Raw genomic sequence first — 26,657 nt, forward strand, 5'->3', positions numbered from 1 at the left:
TACTCCTATGCTGGGACTTGAGCAACCAGATGGACCGTGGTGCCATCAGCTGATATGAGGAATACTAGGGGAGGAACACATTTGGAGTGGAGAGTGGGGGCAGTCAAAGGTTCTGTTTCAGGCATATTAGGTACTGGAGATCTAACAGTGGTATAAGCCGGGGTACAGATAGCATACGGATGGGATATAAGGCTCACAGGACAGGATGAGATTACTTGGAGAAAAACTACAGATAGAGCCCTGGGACTTGCCAATATTGATCAGGTGAGAAGAGGAAGAGGAGCCAGCACAGAGCTGAGAGGGAGTGCCCGGTGAGGCAGGAGGGTATTCAGGAGAGGGTGGGGTACAGAAACCAAGAGAAGAAAGTATTTTTAGAAGGAAGGAGTAATCAACTATGTTAAATGCTGCTGGAAGTCTGAACAAGATAAGGAAAGAAAACTCACAACTGAATTTAAAGCTGGAAGTATTAATAAAGAAATAAGGTAGAAAGATGTTATAAAAAAGGCATTTGATCTCGATCAAGCTATCACTTTTAAAGCTAAAAAACTTATAAGGGACAGTCTCAGCAAAATCCCTGAGGTATGTTGATTTATCAGGCTGAGTACATTTTGACTTCCCCTCTCAAAGGGAGAGGAGGAAAGCAATGACTCAGGAGGGTGTCCTTCTGAGTTTTCCATTCTTATTCCCTGGAGCAGTGAGCATTCCTTGGCAATAGTGTGGTGGTATTCAGAAGTTACATGGAAAGAGGAGCAGCTCAGCCCAAAAGAGACTGAAAGTTTACTTGTCCCCCTGATTGTGATTCATCAAAGTCCTGACAGTCTCCTGTCCAAACCAACTCCAGCTAAAAGTTTCTTTATCTAACCCAAGGGACCAAGTGAAAGGAAGAAACTGCCAACAGAAGTAGAAGACCACATCCACGCCCTCAGCTGGAGCATTCTCCTGGCACTACATTTTCTTTTCCAAGGCTGCTACTGTTTCACTATCAGGCTCCAGCCTGTGTCTCACTCTCGTGGTATATCACTGAGGACAAAACTAAAAAAAGAGATCTGAGGCCTGCCCACACCTGTGCCACCTCACTCCCTGCCCCTTACCTGAGTCATTTTGTCCACAGAGACTGGAATTCCATCGATGGTGAGAGGCGGCAGCTCTGAGTTAACCTCCTGTGGCGCAGGGGCGTGCTCTGCCAGGGCAGACTCCAGGTCTTCCAGGATCATGCTCTTGTACTTACGGACCTGCAGGGAATTAAGGGCAGAAGTAAACAAGATGCCCAACAACCAGGGAGGGTTGGTGCCAAGCAACCAGAGAGTGGGTGGGGCGGGCCTCCCTCAGCCATTGCAGAGCCCTAAGAACAAACATGTCCACAGCTAGCAGATAAAAATACCCGCTGGCCCCAAAGACATCACATTGTACAGAATTAAATGAAAAGATGATGAAATTACAGGTAACAATTGTAGAAAGAAGCCAGAGGAAAAATCTTTTACAGAAATACCGCTCCTCAGTTAAAATCACCTTTTCTCCGTAAATGCTGGCCCCAACACCTGTTCCAGATCTAACAGGAATGGCATTCATTATTCTGCATTTCCCAGGCCATTTGATAAAACCTAGCTGTGGCAGTTAATTACCAAAATCATTTTCAAGATCACTGAGGACTTATGTCCCTGAAACTCTAAGAAACTTATTTGAAACTTTCCTATGCCGTTACTTTCCTACAAAGCTAGACTACCAAGCAAACGGGAGATTCAAGTGTACAAGAGGCTGCACTGAAAGGCAGAGAAAAAAACTAGCTAGGTGTCACTATCAGTAAGGCCCAGGGCCAGAGAGAGCACCACAGGTCAAGTCCTCCTCCTTTCTGGTACTCCCTGGTGACAGAGGTGAACTTCAAACCCATGATGCGTCTGTAACTCTGACAAGCCCAGGTCTGAAGCAGATACTGTTACTCTGACTCCATTCCTTCCAATGCCAGTGAAAGGTCTCTCAAAACCCAGAACTTAACAGCAGCACATTGCACATGTACACATTCTTCTATCATGAGCAGAAATGGCAGAGAGACACTGGATCCTACCACCACCAATAATGGGTTCATTCACTTACAAGAATACACAAGGGGGATGAGGATACCTTTGGGGATAACAAAGAAGCCATGGAATTATAGAAATGTGACAAGATGGGATAGAAAATTAACTTGCTTTCAGGGCTCAGGCCATTATCTTAGAAAAAAAGGGTAAGAGAAAATGAGGTTTACCCAGAAGTTATGACAATGTTTGAGTCCTGGGTTTTCTGCTAAGTGGACTGAACTCCAATCACCACACACTTCCTTATAAATATCTCACTATGAAGATTAAAAGAGAAAGATTCCCATACTCAACCTCAAGCATATGGAAAAGTAAAAATTATTGTTGGCTACGATGTACAACTTTTACAGAGTTTTCCAAATAGGTCAACAATAAAAGTGATGAAAGAAAAATAGTGCAAACACGTAGAATCATTATTATCTCTAGAGATTCAGTTTTATCCTGGTTTCCAATAAAAGAGAAAGTTTCAAAAATTACTGCTGATATATTTATTGTAACTAAATAGCTGTGTTGTCATGGCATCTTTAAGGATACATATTTTCTGATTTCTAGGTTTCTATATCCTAAGTAGAGTTTTTACACTACCAACTCACAGAAAAACTGAGTAAGCCTAATTTATGGTCTTTGAACTTTAATGTATCAGGTTAAATCATTATATTAGTATGTATTCCCATAGTTGGAGTGAATGAAAATAATATAAGGGTAAATTTCATTGTGCAGAAACACCTGGCATTCTAAAACAAAAAATCATTAGATTATTACTATTATTAGCTAGTTTGAAACAATTTCAGCCATTTGTATGGGTCAGCAGAATTCCAGGAATTCAGATCCAGGCATTTTGCTAAACTTACCCGTGCTGTATAATTCCTTAAAAAAATCTTGATAAAAAAAAAAAAAAGAAGCTGGTAAAGCATCCCTCAGAGTAATTTACAACTTCAGGTGTGAACACAATATTTCTAAGTCTGCTTAGTAAAGTTAACTAACTTTCCCAGAATTAAAAAGCTAGGGCTTCAATTCTACCTGATCTATCAATCCTGAGATGAACCCCACCACCACCACATTTATCATTCCTCTGAAATTGGAATACATGTTAAAATTGCTGTAGACCAGGTGTTATGGGGCATAGCAGTCACTGACTGCACATTTGTGAACATGGCTGTTATCCCTGGAGGCATGACTGTAACCCCTGGCCTTTAAAATCAACAAACCATTTAGCACCATTTCAGAAAGGAATGTGAGTCTTGGCTGTTGTCTGATAACTTCCCCAGTGATCCTTCTGGTAAGACCAAAAAGCACCAGCATCAAACTTGTCGCAGCTTGGAAAAAGTCTCAGAGACAACAGTAGAGCTCTTTTTAAAGAAATGAAGCACCACCCATGCTCTTGATGGCACAGAGGACAATATTACATGAAACCACACATACAATGATGACTCTGAAACAAGAAGTAATCCAGAAGAATTGGACTGTGAGTGTGAAAAAGTTTTAGGAATAGCTAAAAAAAAATTTAGAAATAGGAAATTTATTTCACTTACATTTTCCTTTTTATGTATTTACAAAAGCAGTATGATTAAAATCTGTATCTAAGTAAGCCTGAAAAAACTCTTTCAATAAGTATAAAATAAAAATTCCAAGTGATAATAAGCATTGTGTCAGAGTTTGTCATTTTTTCTTTTTTTGGTGCTACATAAATAATGGTGCATCTTATAATTGATGGTATCAGAGATATGATGAAATACAGGTTTGTTTGTTTTCCAACTTCCACCTTCTATTCCAAAAACCACAGCTAAAGCCTTTGTCACTTCACACCAATATGTCGCTGTCAACTAACTTGTTTCACAATTAAAGTTAAAAACCACTTAAAAACAAAATCAGCTGGTCTGCCTACCAATCTCTCCTCCCCCAATTCATCCTCTATACTGCTGCCATTTAAAATTTCTGAAACACTGATAAATTATAATCAAATACCATTTACTGAACACTTGCTATGTGTCATGCACTGCATACATTATTCAATTAATTCTCACATAATTCTATAAAGAAACTACCATTATACCCATTTTGCAGATAAGAAAATTCAGGCTTAAGTAACTTCCCCAAATTATATAGCTAGTATATAGGAATATAGCAGAAAATCAAACTAATTTTTACGTAGCTTCAAAGCCTATATGTTCAGCCACTTCACTATCATTTATCTTTTTTCTCAAAAATACTCCTACAGTTCCCCACTTCTTATAGGATGAAGTCCAAACTTCTCAGTCTTGCGTTTCAACTGTTCTGATCATTCCCTACTTTCCCAATACTCTCCACCAGGGCCACCACGTACAGCTGTGCATGCCCAGCTCTGAGAACTATGTGAATAGCACCCTCCTGAGTTCCCAGCGCATAACCCAGAGTCCTACTGGGCAGCTTTGCTCACCATCCTCCCTCTTTAGCTAGCCATCCTCCTCACTAACTTCTGCATCTAGCAAGTTCTTTTGTCTCTGGGTCTTTAATTCTGCTTCTTATCCAAATATTATCCATCTTTCAAGGCCCAACTCAACTAATTCTGCTTCTTATCCAAATATTATCCACCTTTCAAGGCCCAACTCAACTTCCACTTTCTCTGAGAAAACTTCCCAAGTGTTCTTGCCATAATTATCTTACTCCTTTAAACTTCTACAGATTCAAATAATCATGTGTCACTTACATGTTATTTCCAGGCTACACTGTACACAACTAGTGTTATGAAATCACTGAGCACAGGAACCAGGCCTTTTGTTTATTTTTAAAATATATATTATGAAACATTTCACATATTCAGACATGTACAGATAATACATTAACAAACATCCTCATAATTAACAGAGATGAGAGCGTTTAGGGTGTTTACAGGAGCCATCAGAGTTCTGGGCACAGAACGCGCTTGTTGAGGATTTAGGAATTGGCTGCTACAACCGTAAGGTCAATGGGCCTTTAGTGAGGTTGCAAAAACAGTCCCAGACAAGATATAATTATTTTGCATACTCAAAGCTTTTCTGGATAAAAGAGGAATCTTCAGGAAGGTCTCAAAAAAGATTTTTAATATTTTTTTACCTATGAGCCCCTCTGAGATTAAAAATACATTGTCATCTGAGGTATATAACAAAGGGATGCTCACTTGAGCATCTCTTTGAGCATCAAAGCTGCCTTCAGACCTGTGATCCTGAAGCATGCCTGGCACAGAGCCAGGCCACACGCTGTGGCCCATGAAATCTGTTGGCTTCATTCTGTTCTCTCTTCAGTCCCAATGTCAGCCTCTTCCCTCTCCTGCCTCAGTCCAGATCTCAAGTTTTCCCCTTGCCCCCTGGATCCCTACTTTTGAACCTTGAAACCTCAAAGGACTTAGATGGATGGAATCCTTATCTCGTACTTTGTATCTAACAGTGTTAGTTATTTGTTGAGTAAGTTAATAAACAAACAATAGGGCTTTTCCTTTACTACTTTTTAAATATGCTTCCACATTTCATGTAACTTGAAGCCATTTTTTAAAAACCTATCTAAATAAGTGAATGACTTAAAACAAGAAATCATGAGACTATTGGAAAGGTGGAATTAAACAAAGGCAGAAGGATGACTTCAAAGAAGCTGGTGATAACCCCAGAGCTACCTCTTGCTTCTGTGACTGTGACTAATATCTGTACCTTAGAACTGGTTAGTCATACCCAGAGTAACCCCATCTAAATGCTATGGATTATTGACTCTGAGGAAAGAGCTCCACCTTCAGAAACTCCCATGGTTCTTCTGAAAAAAGATGGAAATTCTCTCTGTCCCTCAATAAAATTTTTCTAGGCCTATTCTACAAAGCTCATAAAAGTATGTGATAAGGCAGTAAGCCACCAAGACAATGTCCTTAGGGCACAGCAACTTTAAAATCTACCATTTGCCAATGCCTTTCATGCCAGTTCTCTGTAAACATTACATATAGGGGAATGATAATAAACTTTAATTAATTTCTACTGCTCCCCAGTGAAGTTGGTATTATCCTTATTTCACACATGAGGACACTGAGCCACATACAGGAAAAATCAATGTGGGAAACCACTCAAGAAATCAAAGCCGAAACAGAGTTTTCACAAAAGGGAAGTTTTTAGCTACATATGCCCACTCTAGTTAACATCAACCCATGGGTAGGATTGAATTAGCCTGTCTAAATGTTGGTAACTCTATGTTTTACTATGGGAGCCACACCTTCATTCACTAAGAATGATACTCAAAAAGACCAAAACATTCAATGGAATTATTCTGGAGGTCTTTTAACTTGCTTTGTTTTAAAGAGCAGAGGCCTTAAAAAGACAAAAGTTTTAAACTGCAGAGGACATTAGATCTGAAGGTAGTAGATCCCAAGCAGCTTAGAGAAATCTTAAGTTTCTAGGTTAAGGAACTCTCATTCTCCATCATAGTCAAAGGCCCTTTCTGAGAGTTTGCCTAATTTTAAGTTATTTCACTACCCCCATGTTACATATATAGACATGGCATATGTAATCTCTGAACCAGTAGCTTCTCCATCCAAAAAGTATTTATTATTCATTTGTATGCTGGGCACTGTGCTAAGGAAAGGGCTGGGGACAAAATGGGAAGCAAAGTTATCAGTCACAGTGCCCCAAGGTTGTATATATTCCAATCTAGTGGAGAAGACAAACACAAAAATAAATGTGTAATTACAAACTGGGACAAGTACTATAAAAGATGACACAATCTAACTTAATAAATCTTTACCTCTCAAGATCTCAATTTCGATCCAATGCAGGATCAGAATTTAGAAACCAAATCTGCATTCTGAATTTCTGAGTGCTGCCAAACGTTTAGGATGCTTCATTCATTCAACAAATATCACTGAGCAACTGTTCATGGCAGGCACAGTGCTTGCACTGGGAGCACAATGGAGAATAAAGTAGATCCAGTCCCTGCCACCTTAAGAGCTCACAATCTAGCTGGGGACAGACATTAATCAAATAATCACACAAATCGGTAAATAATAAAGCATCTATAATAAGTGCTCAGAGGCGCTGTGAGAGTCTTGGATAGAACAAGGGGCTTTAATCTGCACAGGGAGGTCAGAAAGACTTCACAGAGGAAGTGTCAACTGAGATGAGTTCTTAAATATAAGTCAAAGTTTAATAAGGTGAAGAAGGAGGTAAGAGAGGGCAAATCAGAGGGAAGAGCATACACAACAGCTTTGTGGAGGGATGAAGCAAGGGAGTGAACAAAGACTGTGGTTGGAGTAGAGAGAGAAGCTGGGGAATGGGGCAAGATGAGGCTAGAGACAGGTGGGAGTCAAGCAGAGGGCTCCTGCCACCGAAAAGGGAACTGGATGCACACCAAGATTGGTAGCTAGGGTCGTGGCAATGGAAACAGAGAAAGTGGGCCAATTTCAGAGATATTTAGGAAATGAATGGAGAACAAAGTAATAGATGGGGTGTGGGGTGGAGAAGAGGAGAGGGAGGTGCCAAAATGGCTCTAGGTTTCTGCCTTGAGTAACTGGATGAGGAGGACAGATATTGGAAACAGACATTAATTTCTTTGGTTGGGGAGGAGAAGACTTTAGTTTTGCTGAACTTGAGATGCTATTAAAATATCCAGGAGGAGATTTTTCTCTTTCCTATTCTCTTTCAGTCAGTCGTTTGAAAGTATTTTTGATAATGTCTGTTTTGTGTTATTTGCATCTTCAATATACATGGAAATGACTTTCTCCCTTAAAAACTACATACAAACATATGCACATATAGATGAAGTTTCTCTCTCTTACTTCCTACTCTCTTTCACCTCATCACTTACTCACCCCCAAGGTTCTCTGGCCTCTTCTCTTGGTTCTGCAGGTCTGACCAGGAGGAGCGAAAGGGAAAGCGACCTTTGCTGTTCAGTGGCACCAGAATAATGACCGTTATACTGCCTCTTTCCCTCCCCAGAAAGAAGCTAGCAGTAGCTATAGTGGGTGCTTGCTTATAGCAACCATACTGACCTTTCACAGAACTGGGAAGAACTGGAAGGTATAGTTGTCCCCCTTTAGAGGAGTGGGGGAAAGACTAAGAAAATGAGATTAAATTTGAAACTCCATATTCAATATCCTAGACAAACCTATGGGAGATGTTGGGCCCTGGCTCTACTATTCAGAAATTGGGGAATCTTGGGCAAATCACTTAACCTCTCTGAGCTAGCAGTATTCTCATCTGCAAAATAAATACCTACATCTCAGGGTTCCTGTCAGGACTACTGAGAATATAAATCTGCTCTACTATACAAATGTTAGTTACAACAATCCTCTGCACTCAGCAATTTCATAAACATGTAGAAAATGCAGATTTACTTTTAAAGTAGGATCAAATTCTGTATGGTTCTATTAACCTGTTTTCTTCACTTAATAATTCATCATCAGCATCTGAAAATATTAGAAAGATCTATGCTTAATGGCAGTGTAGCAGTCCTATCTATGGATAAGCCATCGATTTATCTGACCAACCCCTTATCTTTGAACTTTTAGGTTATTCTCAATTTTTAAAAAAATACTATAAATAGTACAGCGACTGATATCTTTGCTCATTTAATCAATTATTTTCTTAGGAGAAAATTTCAAAAGGAAGCTGGATTAAAAAGTGTACACTGGGGGCACTTTCTATCCCAGTTGCCAAAATGCCCTCCAGAAAATTACACCAATTTACATTGCCTGTTTGATATGCCAACACTGCAAGTTATATATCTTCTTCCTGTTTGCCAACATGAGCCATGTAAAATGACTTTTTGTTTTAATTCCCATTTCTTTGAAAATTTCTGTGGTTGTTAAACATTTGTAGTTTCTCCTTTTATTTATGTTCTTTTGTCTTTGGGTATTTTAAAAAATATAATTTTTAAATGAAAAAATTTAAATATACAAAAAGGTGGAAAGAACAGTAAAATAAATGTCTGTACATCCAGCACTTAGATTCAATAGTTGTACATTTTGGCATAATTACTTTATCTGCCATCTATACACACACACATTTTTTGGGCTAACCACTTAAAGTATAGACTTTGCAACACTTTTTAAAAATATATATATATATATATTTATCTATCTATCTATCTATCTATTTATTTGCGCCAGATCTTAGTTGAGGCATGCGGGATCTAGTTCCCTGACCAGGGATTGAACCCGGGCCCTGTGCATTGGGAGCTCGAAGTTCTTTAACCACTGGACCATCAGGGAAGTCCCAATACTTCTTAATATTTCAACATGCATCTTGGAAAAATAAGGGCATTCTCATACACAACTACAATACAATTATCACAACCTGCAAAAATAACATACTTCCTTAATATCATCTTCTAATATCTAACCCATATTCAAACATATCTTTGGATCTTTTTATTCATTAATCTGTTCATATTTTTATTGATTTTTGAGAGCTCTTTATATACTAAGAATGTTAATCATTAGTTCACTCCTTACTGTGTGACCCTGGACAAAATACTTAAGCTCTTAAACCTTCAATTTCTACATCTGTAAAGCACAGATAATAACATATATATATATACATCATAGGGTTGCTGTAATGATTAAGTAAAAATCATAAAGTGCTTAGCAGAAACAGACACATTGTAAACACTCAGTAAATTGTAGTTGTTCTTATTTTGAAAAATTTTTTTTCCAGTTTGTTGTTTTTGTTTTTATTTACAGTGGCTTGCCATACATCCCAGCTGTGGGCAAGGAGGTAATATGGGCAGAACACAGTATGGAGAAATAAATGAAACCCTGGAAAATATAAGAGAAACCTCAACACCACGTATTAAAAGACCCAGTAGGGACTTCCTGGGTGGCATAGTGGTTAAGAATCCGCCTGCCAATGCAGGGGACACAGGTTCAATCCCTGGTCCGGGAAGATCCCACATGCCGCGGAGCAACTAAGCCTAGATGCCACAACTACTGAAGCCCGCACACCCTAGAGCCCGTGCTCTGCAACAAGAGGAGCCACTGCAATGAGAAGCCTGCGCACCACAGCGAAGAGTAGCCCCCGCTCAACGCAACTAGAGAAAGCCTGCGCACAGCAACAAAGACGCAACGCAGCCAAATAAATAAATAGACAAAAGTTAAAAAAAAAAAAATGGCCCAGTAAAGTTTTCAATCCCCCTTTGACAAATTTGTAAAATAACTGACAATCTTGAATCTGAAATCCATATTCCAAAGATGAATGGCCCTACTGAATTTTAATTTTCCAGAGTTCCCAGCAGCCTCCAGAAAGAAGAGCAAGAAGGAATATTAATGATGGCTTCAGGTAGGAGGACAAAATGCAAATACCAAAATTTTAATAATATTTAATGAGATAATACATAATTATAATACATATAATACATAACCTAGAACACAGCATTCAATAAATGTTAGACATTATTACAAAATCATTTCTTTTACTGTTAATATGAGATTATGTGGAATACACTGCATAATTGATTACGGTAAACATGAGCTCTGATTCTTTAATACCACCCTGTGTATTGGTATATATATAAGATTAAAGAATATTCTGTACTTTGAAGGTTTAACAGAAGTCACCCCAAATAATCAGGAGCGTAGTGTCCCTTTGAAGGATATGGTTTAATTGCTTTTTCAGTTTTGTACATGTTTATTATCCTACTGAGGTTTAGATATATTTTCGTTATTTTATTTTCTTATTGAATTATCCACTTAGTTAGGATTTTTAATTTAAAAGAACAAAATTAATGCATATCATTTCCTTACAATGTTCAATCTATTCTTATCTGCAATTATAACTGTTATCTCACTTCTAAGACTGTATATTTTTCTTCATCCTTTTTCTCAATTAGCATGCTAGAAGTTTTTCTATTTCATTGGATTTTTCATAGTACCATTTCTTGAATGTAACAATTCTACTTCTGTTTACAAAATTATTAATTTCTTCCTCATGTTTACTTACTCTATTTCTTAGACTTATTTTCTTGTTCCCTTTCCAGCTTCTGGCTTTAGATGTAGTTTCTTTTCCTTCTTTCTTGTGTATAAAAAAAAAAAATCAAGGCAATAAACATTCCTTTGAGCATCAGTGTAGATCATAATTTTTAAAGTTTTTTAAAAATTGTTTTTAAGTAGTCTGCAAATTAAGTTGTTTTTTCAAATTTCCATGTGGCTGAAAATTCCTGTCAATCTTTTTTATATTAAGTTCTAAATTTTCTATACTTTGGTCAAAAACATGGCCTGTGTAATTTTCTGCATTTTACAATTTATTAAGATTTTCTTTGGGGCCTAATAATAACATATGGTCAATTCTTATAACCCATTCATGTAATTTTTCAAATATGGTATATTCAAAAATATATTTGTAAGATATCAATGTTAATATATCTATTCTTTATATTAACCTTATTAATTCTAATATTCGGATCTCTATGTTCTTATTTATATTTTTCTTCCTTGATCTGACAAAGATAGCAAAGCCTCCTACTACCACTAGTTTCTTTTTTTCTCCCATTTCTAACTTTTTGATCTACATTCTTTGCTTTAATGTTACTTGAGACATAAACTACTTATCAACACTAGAAGACCTATGGTTCTCAGTTAATACTCATCTGTCTTGAGAATCTGGCTTTGTCTGATATTAATGCTGTGATCCATGATTTATTTTTGTAGGGATTTGTCTGACATACCTTTGCCTGTTATTTTGCTTTTAAAATTTTAACACCTTTACTGAAATATAATTCATATACCATACATATTAGTTTCCTATGGTTGCCACAAAGTATCACAAACTTGGTGGCTTAAAACAACAGAAATTCGTTCTCTTAGTTTCACAGGCTCAAGCTGTTGGCAGGGCTGGTTGTTCTGGAGGCTCTAAGGGAGAATCCATTTTCTCATCTTGCCTAGCTGCCGTCTAGCACATATTCCTTTGCTCCTGACCCCTTCCCTGCACCCACCCTCTTGCTTCTGCCAACACATCTCCTACTTCTACATCAATCTCCCTTTGCCTCCCTCTTATATAAAGACACTCTGATTAGATTTAGGGCCTACCTGAACAATCCAGGGTAATGTCCCCATCTCAAAAATCTTTAACTTAACCACACCTGCAAAGTCCTTTTTGCCATATGGTAACACTCAAAGGTTCCAGGGATTTGGATCTGTATATCTTTGGTGGCCATTCATTAATCAGCCTACCACACACACCATACAATTCACCTGTTTAAAGTGTACAATTCACTCTTTTAAATATCTGTAGGGTCATGTAATAAGCATTATCATAATCTATTCCCCCTAAAAGAAACTCCATACGCACTAGCTGTCACTCTCCATTACTTCATCCCCCTTCTCCAACCTGGCAACCACTAACCTACTTTCTGTCTCTATAGCTTTGACTATTCTGGACACTGCACATAAATGAAATCATACAACATGTGGCCTTTTGTGAACGGATTATTTCACTTAGCACAACGTTTTCAAGGATCATCCATGCTGTAATATTTATCAGTACTTCATTCCTTTTTATTGCTGAGTAATATTACACTGTATAGATAATACAACTTCTTTTAATCCATTCATCAGCTGATGGACATTTGGGTTATTTCCAGTTTGTGGCTATTATGAATAATGCTGCTATGAACACTGTTATATATTTTTGTATGTAAGTTTTGCTGCAATGAACACTGTGTGTGTAAGTTTTGTTTTCAGCTCTCTTGGGTAAACGTAGGAGTAGAATTGCTGGGTCATATGTAACTTTGCTTTTAACATTTTGAGAAATTGCCTAAGTTTTCCAAAGCAGCTGCATCATTTTACATTCCCAACAGCAATGTATGGGGCTTCCAATTTCTTGACATCCCAACACTTATTATTGTCCATAATTTTTCCAACACTTATTATTGTCCATCTTTTTTATTATAGTCATCCTAGTAGGTGTGAAGTATTTCATCGTAGTTTTGATTTTCATTTCCCTAATGATTATTTATAAAGTGCTCATGTGCTTCCTGGCCATTTCTATATTTTCTTTGGAGAAATATCTATTCAGATTCTTTGCCATTTTAAATTGGGTTAATTGTTTTTTGTTTTTGTTTTGGCCGCACTGAGCGGCTTGTGGGATCTTAGTTCCATGACCAGGAATCGAACCCATGCCCCCTGCAGTGGAAGCACAGAGTCCTAACCACTGAATCACCAGGAATTCCAGGTTAATTGTCTTTTCATTGTTGAGTTATAAGAGTTCTTTATATATTCTGGATACAAATTCTGTATCAGATACATAATCTGCAAATATTTCCTCCCATTCTGTGGATTGTATTTTCATTTTCTTGATGGTATAGTTTGCATCTACTTTGAACATTTGTGAGTCACTGTAAGTATGTCACATAAATTAAATAGAATTGGGTTCTGATTTGGGTTGTTGTTGTTCCAATCTAAAAGGAAATCTTTATTTTTAACAACAATATAAATATAGTATTTATATTTATGGTTTATAACAGAATTAATTGGTCTCACTTATATTCCTTTGTTCTATACTTTGTGTTTTGTTTTGTTTTTTTAATTCCTCCCCTTATTTTCTATCTTTTGTGTATAGACTTTCTTTCCTCTTTAGTGGTCTGGAAGACATATTTTGTCTCTAATTCTACTGGCATTTATTCTTTAGCCTATATTTATCAAGTGTCAGTCAACAGAAAAATATCTCCTGCTTTTTCTCAGTTTAGGCTATCATATGACCATTTTTTTCCTGTTTCATAGAGTCTGTAACTTTTTGTATTCTATGGAGGACTCCAACAGTTTTCTAACACTTTCTTTTGAATTTTTCAGTGAGTAATTTTCAGAGGTATTTTTCTGAGTCTTCCAGATGAGGCTTTTTCATAGATCACATTACTATTAGTAATAGTAATACTATCTAAAAATTTTAATACTGAAGAAGACATGCCCAGATTTCATGTTTGTCAACTACATGAAGGCTGCCTGTTAGGTACCATTTTGCACTAGAAGCCATCTACCATATTCCTGTTATGAATATGTAAGGAAAGGTCCTAATATGCATCCTATTCTGGGGCCTCGGGAATTTAAAGGAAAACTCAAAACAAAACTCAAAAATGTTAAGAAAGAACCACAACATCTGTGTGTGTGAAAAAAAATACACTAAAATCTCAGCTGATTACTAATTCTGAACTCTTGAAATGTCTATTCAATGTGGGAGATCTAAGAAATGTTATTGTAAGCTAATAAATCTTATCCTAGTAAAAATAAAATGCAATTTAAATCTGGACAGATCATCATTCTACAAACGATTCAAAGTTATTTCAGCCAGAAAAGAGTAGTTCACATAGTATAAGTATGCAAGGGTAAAATACTATTTTTATAAAGTTAGCTATGGATAAATATATAATCAAAATATTCAACTATATTTCAAAATTGAAGCAGTGTTAAATCAATTCTTTGAAGAAATACAAGAGATTTAAAATATGCAACTCAGACTTCCCTGGTGTTGCAGTGGTTAAGAATCCGCCTGCCAGGGCTTCCCTGGTGGCGCAGTGGTTGAGAGTCTGCCTGTGGATGCAGGGGAAACGGGTTCGTGCCCCAGTCCAGGAAGATCCCACATGCTGCGGAGCAGCTGGGCCCGTGAGCCATGGCTGCTGAGCCTGCGCGTCCGGAGCCTGTGCTCCTCAACGGGAGAGGCCACAACAGTGAGAGGCCCGCGTACCGCAAAAAAAAAAAAAGAATCCACCTGCCAATGCAGGGGACATGGGTTCAATCCCTGGTCTAGGGAGATCCCACATGCTGCAGAGCAACTAAGCCCGTGCGCCACAACTACTGAGCCCGCGTACCACAACTCCTGAAGCCCACGCACCTAGAGCCCGTGCTCCACAACAAGAGAAGCCACCGCAATGAGAAGCCCGCGCACCACAATGAAGAGTAGCTCCCGCCCGCTGCAGCTAGAGAAAGCTCAAGTGCAGCAATGAAGACCCAATGCAGCCAAAAAATTATTTTTTTAAGTTAAAACAATAAAATAAAATATGCAACTCAGATATCAGTGATCAATAAAATGCTCCCAGGTTTGCCTCATGAAGTTCACATCTTGAGTAAACACCATTTGTTTCTGACATAATCAGTAATATTCTTAAAAAATCTTGCATTGGTTTCTTAAAGAACACAACGTCATTTTTTCCATTGCATCTGATGAGGTAAAATACCTTGTTATGGAAAGTAGAAACAGAAATGATCCTTTTTATTTTGATCTGCATAAAGGAGTTTGAAAACCAGGCCCAACTCCAACCTCTGGATGAAGGGAAGATAGAATAACTATTGTGCTAGACTAAGGATCAAAAAAATATGAACAACAACCCACAGAAAACAAACGGTATCTGAGAACACAACTCAAGTTTTCTTACCACATTCTCCAAAGGTGCTGCACCGAACACTTTAAAGACAGGGTTGGGTTTGGAGGGTGAGATACAAAGGACAATAGCTTGCTGTCCTACTCGAGTAGTATATTCATCTAATGTGGCTCGAAGTTTCCTGAATCAGAGAATGAAAAGAAACAAAAACAGTTAAAGAAGATAGAAATTACAGCGATACAGACACAAGATTTACTTTGACTTGGGACAATTTATTCTGATTAGATATGTTTCTTTTACCTGAATTTTGAAAAGGGAGTGTGTGAAGTTTAATGTCCTGTTCAGTAGAAATATGTACATACCTTTGTCCTGAAGACCCACGATTAGCTCACTGATAGATATAAGGGTCTACCTCAGGTGTACCTCAGGACACAGCCATGACACAATGCTGAACACAGCGAGTAACATACTTCCTGATCTCATCAATACCAAAGGGGTTTTCTCTTACTGCTGCAAAGATTAATGTTGAGATATCCTCTTATAGACTTTATTATATCAACTCCATGTTTAATGAAGGGGCCTTAAGTCACCTGCTTCTAATTTCTTTGATATAATCATTGTTTATGTCTTATTGACATAATTTTATCCAAAAATACTACTTCAAAAATGTTGCCATTTGCAGATTTTCATTGTGATATAAACAATAATTCTTAGTCCTGAAGTATTTTACAAATGAGGATGGAGTAAAAGAGCTTTTTCAAATATATCAACATTGGATGAAATAGAAACACTGTCCTTTCCCTCTGAAATCATGGGAGATTAAAGTTCTACATCCTATAATTCTTCTGGGAACTTGGTCTACCCTTTCAAGGGACTGGTGAGTCATGCCAATTCAAATGAAGCAAAGCCAACATGTCACAAGAAAGTTTTCCGTCTTTCTCCAAAAGCATGTACTATTGTGTCTATGCCCATTATAGAAAAAATATTTCTATAAATAATACATTCTAATTCCTCCTGCCTGTACTATCATTAAAGGAAATGGAATTTATCATTAAAGGAAAGGAAATTTTTTGGCCCATCTAGTGGTATATAACCTCTTTGCTGAAAGCTACTGTTAAGTACTCTCTGGATTTTCCCTTCAGTTTCTTTCTTATGTTCTTAATATAGACTATATTTTCCAGCTTTTGTCACATATCATTTACATGGGCTGGCACTCTGAATTCAACATTCCAGTAAACATCTGAAGTATTTGGATATAGTATTTAAAACACTACAAGAAGAAACTTCTGGAACATTTTATAGACAAAATTTCTTATCATATATGATACATGTTATGCAACCTGTCAAAATATTAACCCCTCCATGCACCACATCTGTGTAATAATCTTTCTTTGCAACCTACAAACTCTTCAGAAGAAATAAAACTGAGCAAAGGACCACATACCAAACAAGAAATTTGGTGGCATTCCTTGAAGGAATGAAGATCGAAAATATATTCACTGTCTCCAATTCCTCTCTTCCCATACTGTCTTGAAGACACTCCAGTCCTTTCATCCTTACTGCTCCTTTGAAAACACTCTTGTCAAGTTCAATCATGACCTCCATGTTGCTAAATCTAATGGTCAATTTGCATCTTACTCAACCTGTCAGCAGCACTTGACAGTGCTGATCACATGCCCTCCTTTTTGAAACACTTTTTGCACTTGGTTTCCAGAATACCACTCTCTTGGTTTTCCTCCTGACTCACTGGTTATTTCTTAGACTCCTTTGATAATTCCTCTCATTTCTCTAACCCCTAAGGGGTAAAGTGCTTCGGTCCACACTCATTCCCTAGGGGATCTCTTCCAGCCTCATAGTTTCAAATACTACCTATGTGCTTATATCTTCAGCTAAGGTCTCTCCTTTGAATTATAGACTCATATACCCAACTGCTTATTCTGTATCTCCACTTAATGGTTAAGAGGTATCACAGACTTAACGTGTCCAAACCAAATTCCTGATTCTGCCCTACCCTCACTCTCATACTTGATCCTCTTCCAGTAAGTGTCATCTCAATCCTTCCAGGAATCAGACCAGAAACCCTGAGGTCACCCTTCACTCCTTTTTCTCTCTCACACAGCACATCCAATCCATCAAGGAATCATATTGGGGTTACTTCTGAAATACATCCAGAACCTGACCACCTCTTGCTGCCTTTGCTACTGCCACATTGGTTTTAAGACACTGTCATTTCTGGCCTGGATTACTACAATAACCTCCTAATTGGTCTCCCTGCTTCCATTCTTGTACCCCCAGAGACTATTCTCAACACAGTAGCCTGAGTGATACTTTTAAAACATAAGCCAGATCATATCATTGCTTTGACCAAAAGTCTTCATTGACTTCCAATGTCACTCAGAGTAAGAGTCAAAGCCCTTATATTGGACCAGAAGATGCCATGGTGTGGCTCTCCACTACTACTCTGACCACACCTCTTCTCATTCTTTCCCTAGTTGTTCCTCAAACATGTCTAACGCATTCCTTCCCACTTCAGAACCTTTGCTCTTACTATTTCCTCTGCCCAGAAAGTTCTTCCCCTAGACATCAACATGGTCGCCCTTATATTTACTTCAGATCTCTGTTCAAAGGTTGGCTTATGAAAGAAGACCATTCCTATAGAAAAAGAGAAACTACTATATCCCCCCTAATCCCCTAAACCTTTCTGTTTTCCTTACTCTGCTTTGTTTTTTCCCACAGCACTTTCATCATCTGACCTATTACATACCTGTTTATTTTCTTTTTCCCTCCACTAGAATATAAGCTCGTTAAGGGAATTTATTTTGTTAACTGTTATATTCCCAAGGCCTAGAACAATGCCTGGCACATAGCAGGCATATAAGTTTTCTCTGAATGAATTAATGTGATACTATTCATCTGTTAATCATACTTCTAGTTTCATTTATTTATCTTGCAAGAGTACTTTAAAGTCTAATTCTGTCATCAAAGAATTTAACTTGGTGTCCCTTGATGAACCTAATAAGGTATAGTCTAACTCTGTCATCCACTCCATAAAGTATTTGAGGAACAGCAACAATATGAGAAAGGAAGCCCTCACCTAAGCAAACGTGTTTGCTGTCTCTTCCGGATAGACGGATTAGACTCAAACACATGAGGCCGTTTCCGTTTCTTTCCTGTTGCCACAGCAGCAGCAGCAGCCATTCCCACAGGACCTGAAATAAGAAGGGATGCGCTGAGATTAGGCAGAGCCTGATAGCTATACAAGGCAGAAAACAATTAGAGGTACAAAAAAGTAGCACTTATTTCCTCATATGTTATCAATAAATATAGATACTCCTGATATCAATACACTTCACCACTGTTCAACATGGATCATTTTTTAGTTTACCATTAAAACTTACAACAAATCTTTTTAAAAAGTAAATGACTGGGCTTCCCTGGTGGCGCAGTGGTTGGGAGTCCGCCTGCCGATGCAGGGGACACGGGTTCGTATCCCGATCCGGGAAGATCCCACATGCCGCGGAGCGGCTGGGCCCGTGAGCCATGGCCACTGAGCCTGCGCGTCCGGAGCCTGTGCTCCGCAACGGGAGAGGCCACAACAGTGAGAGGCCCATATACCGCAAAAAAAAAAAAAAAAAAAAAAAAAAAAAAAGTAAATGACTTATACTTCCCCGCCACACACCAGCTTGAATTTTATATAATGTGTTTTTTTGTTTTGTTTTGTCAGCATACCCATACTGTTAAGGCAATATTCTCCAAGGTGCTAGATGAAATTGCAGCATTGAGAGGAACAGTTTGCCAAAACAAAAAAGTCGCAGATTTCAAATTTCGTTTCCATCCCCGTGTCCCTCTATCCATTACTCCAAGAAACTGCCAAGTTAAGGAAGTCAGAGAAAATCACTCATACCTGGAACTCCAATACCACCACACCACATATAAGAGAAATATCTAGAAGGATACCATCTTAATCGGAAATTTTTTTTTTCTATATCTGAGAATTATGCCCTAAATGGAGCTGTTGACCACAAGGTCATGTTGATGAAAGCATCCTGGCAGGAAAGAGATGAAAACTGTCCCACTCTAAGGAAAAAATGTTAATAAAATTTGGTCTGGTTTGCCCTGAAACTAATAACTGAAAGAAAGGGTAGGCCTCAAGGAATTATTACAGTCTCCGATTCATGCAATCTCAACATATCAAGGGCATTCCTTTTTTTAAACAAAACAAAAAACCCGACAATCCACCTTCATCCCTATTTGTGAACCCTGTAAAAGGCTTAAATGAAAATTAGGTTTAAGTGCTCACGTTATCCTACATATATGTTCTATAAGTGGCTCAATTAAAATAGGCCTCCTTATTTTAATCTAGATGAGCCTCTCTACATGTTGTTTAGTAGTATACTCAGTCTGACTTAAATAAACTCCTCTAAAGAGCCCCAAAGTAATTAAAAAATAAATTAATGCCCTTTACCTTCCCTTCCATCATAAACAGCTGGTAGAGGAAAAAAATCTTATTGATGCATTTTTTCCAACATTTAATTTTTTTAAAATTGAGGTAATAACACTTAACGTGAGATCGACTGCCTTAACAAAATTTTAAGCGTACAGTACAGTACTGTTAACTATAGGCACAATGTTGTATAGTAGATCTCTAGAAACGTATTCATCTGGCAGCACTGAAACTTTATGCTGTTAACAGTAACTCCCCATTTCCACACCCCAGCCCCTGGCAGCCACCATTCTACTCTCTGCTTCTAAGAGTTTGAATATGATACCTCATATAAGTGGAACCATGCAGTAGCTGTCCTTCTGACCTGGTGTATCTTACTTAGCATAATGCCCTCAAGGTTCATCCATGTTGTCATATACGGTAGGATTTCCTCTTTCTTTAAGGCTGAATAATATTCCATATATACATACCACACTTCCTTTATCCATTCATCTGTCAATGGACATTTAGGTTGTTTCCACATCTTGACTACTGTGAATAATGCTGCAATGAATACAGGAATGCAAATATCTCTACGAGATCCTGACTTCAATTCTTTTTTTTTTTTTTTTTTTTCTGACTTCAATTCTTTTGAATAAACATCCATAGGTAGAATTGCTGCATCATATGGTAGCTGTTATTTTTAATTTTTTAAGGAACTTTCATACTGTTTTCCACAGGGGCTGAACCATTTTACATTCTCACCAACAGCATACAAGGGTTCCAATTTCTCCACATCCTCGCCAATACTGATTTTTTGGTTCTCTGATAATAACCATCCTAACAGGGGTGAGGTGATCTCTCAACTGTGGTTTTAATTTATATGTCCCTGATGATTAGTGATGTTGAGCATCTTTTCATACACTTACTTTTTGGCCATTTGTATGTCTTTAGGGAGATGTCTATTCAAGTCCTTTGTCCACTTTAAAATCAGGTTATTTGTTATGCTATTGAGTTGTGGGAGTCCAACATTTTATTATTAAAACTTTAAAATATATTTTAAAAACTTTAACATATATAGCAAAGTTGAAAGACCTTTACAGTGAACATTCATATATCTACCACCTAGATTCCACCATTAACATTTTAGTATATGTAACTATCCATCTTTCTACATGTTCATCAACCCATATTGGGTTTTTTTTAATGCATTTCAAAGTAAACTGCAGTATGATCCCCCTAAATACTTCAGTAGGAATATCATTAGCTAGAGTTTAATATTTATTCACAATTTTTTTCTTTTGAGGTAAAATTTACATATTACAAAATGTACAAATCATTCAATAAATTTTCAAAAATGCATACAACTATGAAACCCAATCCCCTACTAAGATATATAATAGTATCATCACTACAAAATTTCTCTCATGTCCCTTCCCAATCAGTTCCCACGGTACCGCCCACCATAAGAACACAATTATTGTTTTTTCACCCTATGTTAGTTTTGCCTATTCTAGAGCTTCAAATTAATGGAATCATACAGTATCTACCCTTTTGTGTAAGATTTCTTTCAATTAGAATAATTTTTTTAAGATTTGTCCATGTTGTTATATGTATCAGTAGATTGTTCCTTTTTATTGCTGAGTAATACTCCAGAGTATGAATAAACCACAGTTTATCCATTATTCTACTGATGGTCACTTTGGCTATTTCTGGTTTTAGGTATTATGAATAAAGCTGCTTAACTAAATTAATTAATTAATGCAGTTTAAATAAAAATCCCCATTTTTTGGTGTGGAACTTGATAAAGTTATTCTAAATTTTAAATGGAAGTACAAAGTCCTAAGAATAGCCAAAACAATTTCTGAAGATTTTAAAAAGGAGGCAGAGGCACTCATCCTAGCAAGTATCAGTAGTTACTATAAGGCTACAGTCTTTAAGACAGAGTGGAACTGACTGAAAGATAGACAAATAAACCAACACAACTGACTCGAGAGTTCACAAACACCCTTCTGTGTCAGAAGACAGAGGTGGGAAAAGGATGGATGATTAAATATGGTGCCGGAGTAACTGACTGTCTGCATGGAAAAATAATGAAAGTAGATTCATACATCATGCTATACATGAAAATAAATTCCAGGTGGATTAAAGGCCTAAATGTAAAACAAAAACATCAATAAAGCAACAAAAATAAACTTTATAACTTCTACAATAAACTACTGGAAAGTATTTATAAACTCAGGGTTAAGAAGAACTGCTTAAACAAGACTCCAAAAGCATAAACTGTAAGGTAAAACACTAATAATTTCACAATAATATAAATCAAAACCTTTATGGACAAAAAGAAGTAACAAAAAATTGGGGAGGGAGTGGGCAACAAACTAGGAGATAATTGCAATACGTATTACCAAGAAAACACTAGTGGGCTTCCCTGGTGGCACAGTGGTTGAGAGTCCGCCTGCCGATGCAGGGGATGGGGGTTCGTGCCCCGGTCCGGGAAGATCCCACATGCTGCGGAGCGGCTGAGCCCGTGAGCCATGGCCGCTGAGCCTGCGCGTCCGGAGCCTGTGCTCCGCAACGGGAGAGGCCACAGCAGTGAGAGGCCCGCGTACCGAAAAAAAAAAAAAAAAAAAAAAAAATTAAAAAAAAAAAGAAAACACTAGTATTAAAAAATATCAATAACTCTTAAAAAAAAAGACAACACATTTGGAAAATGGACAAAGGAAATATGCAAAATAAGAAAAGTTTATAGTCAATAAAGTTCTGAGATAATGCTCTATCTTGTCTTCCCTCACTGGCTGGAACCTCTTGCTCAGACAAGCAAATTAAACCAACACTGAGACACTGTTTCATACCCATCGGACTGGCAAAAATGAAAAACAATTGACAATATCAAATGTGGTAAGGATGAGAAGCAACAGGCACTCTAGTACACTGCTTGTGGGAATGCAAATGAATAAAACTATTTGGAAAGACACTTGGGATATCTAGTAAAGTTGAAAATGTGCCTATCTTTGCCCTCCAATTCCCCTCCTGGTTATACCCTCAAGCAGTGTTTTTGTTTTGTTTTGTTTTTTTAAGCAGTGCTTTTAAAACTTCGGATTTCCACCTGTTGGTGGCTCATGAGTAGTTTTTGTTTCTGTTTTTTTAATAAAATGGAATAAAGTAAAGAGATTAGAACACATGAGAGTGTGTCACTTGCAGGAGGAGTAAGTATTGCTTCATGAGAAATTGTTATTTTAGTTATATGTGCATCTGTTTATTCTAGATCACAATGTATTACTGTGGGACACTGTCAAAAGAACTTTGAAAACCAAAGCCAAGAGATCTCTCAATGTGTACAAGAAAACATATAAAATAATTTTCATTTGCAGCAATTGTAAATACCAAAAAATTATAAACAACCTAAGTGTTCTCCCAATATACAACATACTTAGATAATGAATGGAATACTAAATAACAGTCAAAATGAAAACATCTAGCCACATTATCAACATAAATGAATCTCAGAAAAATAATACTGAATGAAATAAACACTGTTAGACAAAAAATATCAGAGTGATACCATTTATATACAATTTAACACATGCAAAAACAATGTTAAATATTGTTTACTGATACATACACATACAAAAAAATATGAAAGACATGTAAGAGAATGATAAAGACCAAATTCAGAAGAGTGGTTACTTCAGTAGAGAGAGAGAGAAGGAACTAGGATTAGAAAAAGCAGTAACCAGCTACCCTTCCTGCTCCATTTACCTTACACTTCATTATATTCTTCAGAGCCATCAGTGCTTTATGAAATTATTTTACTTTATTATTTGTACCCTTCTCTCCACCGCTGGTCTGTAAGCTCCTTTAGGAGCAAGCTCTTGCCAGTCTTTGTTCACAGTATCTATATATAATAACATAAGGCATATAATATTGATAATTCCTCAATAACTGTTGAATGATTCAGTGGTAAATCATTTCTACCAGTTGGGCCTCAGTTTCCACATCTGCCACATGAAAGGGTTAAAGTTCTTTGCTAATCTTAAAACTATGACAGTGCAGTACAGTAATGTCGCAAAACTGTTCCTCAAAAGCATCTTCCTTCCTAGGAAAGAAGTTGAACTGGATTTATTATGTTAGGATGCCCTCTTCTGGGAAGTATTAAAATTTCAAAAAAGATATTTCACAAACATTTTATGTGTGTTTTGTCACTAAGCCTTATTTTTAAATTCATCATTCCAGAAATACACAGTAGATAACACCTGATAGGAATAAGTTTATTTTCATTGCAGCTGTCTTCTTCACTTTAAATACAGCATAAACTAAAAAAAATGTAGTATTTTGGCCATTTCTGATCATTGATTTCCTGTCCAGCTTTTCCTAAATATCTTCTAACATCAGTGTTCCTTATACAATATTAGACCCATCCAGGCATGGTCTACATGTAGTCTTCCACACAGTGCTAAATATACAGTGTAAATAGCAAAGAGAATGATACAAAATATCACTCAGCTTTAAGTCATTTAGAGGCCCAGAAAACCTCAAAACCTGGGCTTCCCTGGTGGCGCAGTGGTTGAGAGTCCGCCTGCCAATGCAGGGGACACAGGTTCGTGCCCCCGTCTGGGAAGATCCCACGTGCCGCGGAGCGGCTGGGCCCGTGAGCCATGGCTGCTGAGCCTGTGCGTCCGGAGCCTGTGCTCCGCAACAGGAGACGCCACAACAGTGAGAGGCCCGTGTACCACAAAAAAAAAAAAAAAAGAAAACCTCAAAACCTTAAATTGGATTAAGATGATCCAGGATTGCTAGTGCCCTCAGGCATTTGGTAGAAGCAAACAAAAATCCTCTCTAGAGGCGGATAATATTATTCTAGTTCCCAAATTATTTCTAAAAATGGTTTTCCAAACACACACACATCCAGCATTCATCCAAATATAACCAGTATGTGAAGAGAAAAACCAACATGAACAAGAAACAGCACTAGTAACATATCACAGGAACAGACCAGACCCATAGGCACTTCAGAAAGTAAAATGACCAAATGGCCTGTAAAATCATAACACTTACTTTACTCATAGATATTAACAAAAAAAAATTTTTTTTTCTATAATAACTGAAAACTGTAATACTGCAAATTTGGGAGGAAGGAAAAAAAACACTAGAAATTCTAAAACTAGAAAACAAAACCATTACCAAAACTAATAACTCAATGGACAGACTTAAAATCACCTTAGACATAGCTGAAGAAAAAAATTAATAAACTGGAAGACCATCTGCAGAAACTACATAGAATGAAGCATGAAGAGACAAAAGGGTAGTAATACAGAACAGAAGGAAAGAGACATAAAGGCTTCAATATGAAGACTAATATATTTAATTGGAGTCAAAGAAGGAAAAGAGACGGAATGGAGGGGACGCAAAACTGAAGCAAAATGTATGGCTAAGATTTTCCAGAATTGATGAAAGACATCAATCCGAAGATTCAAGATGTTTAAAGGAACTGTAAACAGAATAAATGAGAAGAAATCCAGAGCCAGCTATATCACAAAACCTAAAGACAGAGAAAATCTTAAAAGCAGTGGAGGAGGGGTCTGTGTGGGAGATAACCTTCCAAGGAACAGCTGTTAGAATGAAAGAGCTGAACGCTCAAAAGCAAGAATGGAAACCAGAGACAGTGGAATAGCATCTTCAATATGAGGAGAGAAAATAACTGCCAACCTAGAATTCCACACCTAGGGAGACCATCCTTCAAGACTGAAGGTTAAATAAAGACATTCTCAGGTAAGCAAAAACTAAGAGACTTTACTACTAGCAGATCCATGCTGAAGGAAATAAAATGGTATCTTTAGGCAGAAGAAAAATTCTCAGAAGGCAAGTGGGATATAAGGGGGAAAATTAACATTGACTATGTAGAAAACAAAAATAATGTCATATAGGGCTTAAAATATACAAAGAATTAACACACAGAACAACAACAGCATATAGGTCAGAAGCAGGGGGATGAAATTCAAGTGTTCTAAGAAACTTGCATTATCCCTAAAAAGAACAAAAGTACCACTTACATACGACTCTGAAATAAGTGAAGGGTGTATATTTCTAGGTGTACCACTAATAGCAAAAGTATGTATAACTTCCAAACTAACGAGAAAAAAATGAAAATAAAAAAAACAACTTTTCAATCACTCCAAAAGAAAATTGAAGGAAAAGTAAACAGAACAAGTGAGACAAAGAGAAAGCATATAGTAAACATGATAAATTTAAACCCAAATATATCAGTGATTAGATTTAATGTAAATGGACTAAATGCTTGACTTAAAAGTGAAGAGTGGGGACTTCCCTGGTGGCACAGTGGTTAAGAATCTGCCTGCCAATGCAGGGGACACAGGTTCGAGGCCTGGTCTGGGAAGATCCCACATGCTGCAGAGCAACTAAGCCCGTGCGCCACAACTACTGAGCCTGTGCTCTAGCCTGAGAGCCACAACTACTGAACCCACATGCCACAACTACTGAAGCCCACGCACCTAGAGCCTGTGCTCTGCAACAAAGAGAAGCCACTGCAATAAGAAACCCATGCACCACAACAAAGAGTAGCCCCGCTTGTGGCAACCAGAGAAAGCTCACGTGCAGCAATGACGACCCAATGCAGCCATAAAAAAAAATTTATTAATAAATGAATGAATTTTTTTAAAAAGTGAAGAGTGCTGGAATGGAGGAAAAAACAAAACCAAAGTTTTTATCACTAATAGTACATGAGTCTGCAACTTAAGCCTCAGTGTAATACAGGTACAAGTTATAAATTTAAGGCTTAAAAAGAAATCATGAAGAAATGATGACAATAAATGTGAGTGCCTGTATCCTAGGTTCTTTCAGATAAGCAC

The 26,657-nt window shown here is 37.4% G+C and overlaps 1 protein-coding gene across 6 annotated transcripts in view; it reads right to left on the reverse strand.

Annotated features, from left to right (window-relative positions):
- NRF1 (nuclear respiratory factor 1) overlaps positions 1-26,657 on the reverse strand; it is a 134,697-nt gene that overhangs the window by 64,043 nt on the left and 43,997 nt on the right. For all 6 annotated transcript variants that reach the window (XR_004351402.1, XR_004351403.1, XM_032642852.1 and 3 more), the window contains exons 3-5: positions 18,460-18,574; positions 15,420-15,546; positions 1,092-1,232 (exon numbers count right to left, since the gene is read on the reverse strand). Coding sequence is in view for 4 of the 6 variants with exons in the window: in XM_032642852.1 (XP_032498743.1) it covers positions 1,092-1,232; positions 15,420-15,546; positions 18,460-18,574 (383 nt within the window). In the remaining 2 variants the exon portion in view is untranslated. The remainder of the gene's footprint in view (positions 1-1,091; positions 1,233-15,419; positions 15,547-18,459; positions 18,575-26,657) is intronic.

The sequence above is a fragment of the Phocoena sinus genome, chromosome 9 (assembly GCF_008692025.1).
Source record: "Phocoena sinus isolate mPhoSin1 chromosome 9, mPhoSin1.pri, whole genome shotgun sequence".
NCBI lineage: Eukaryota > Metazoa > Chordata > Mammalia > Artiodactyla > Phocoenidae > Phocoena > Phocoena sinus.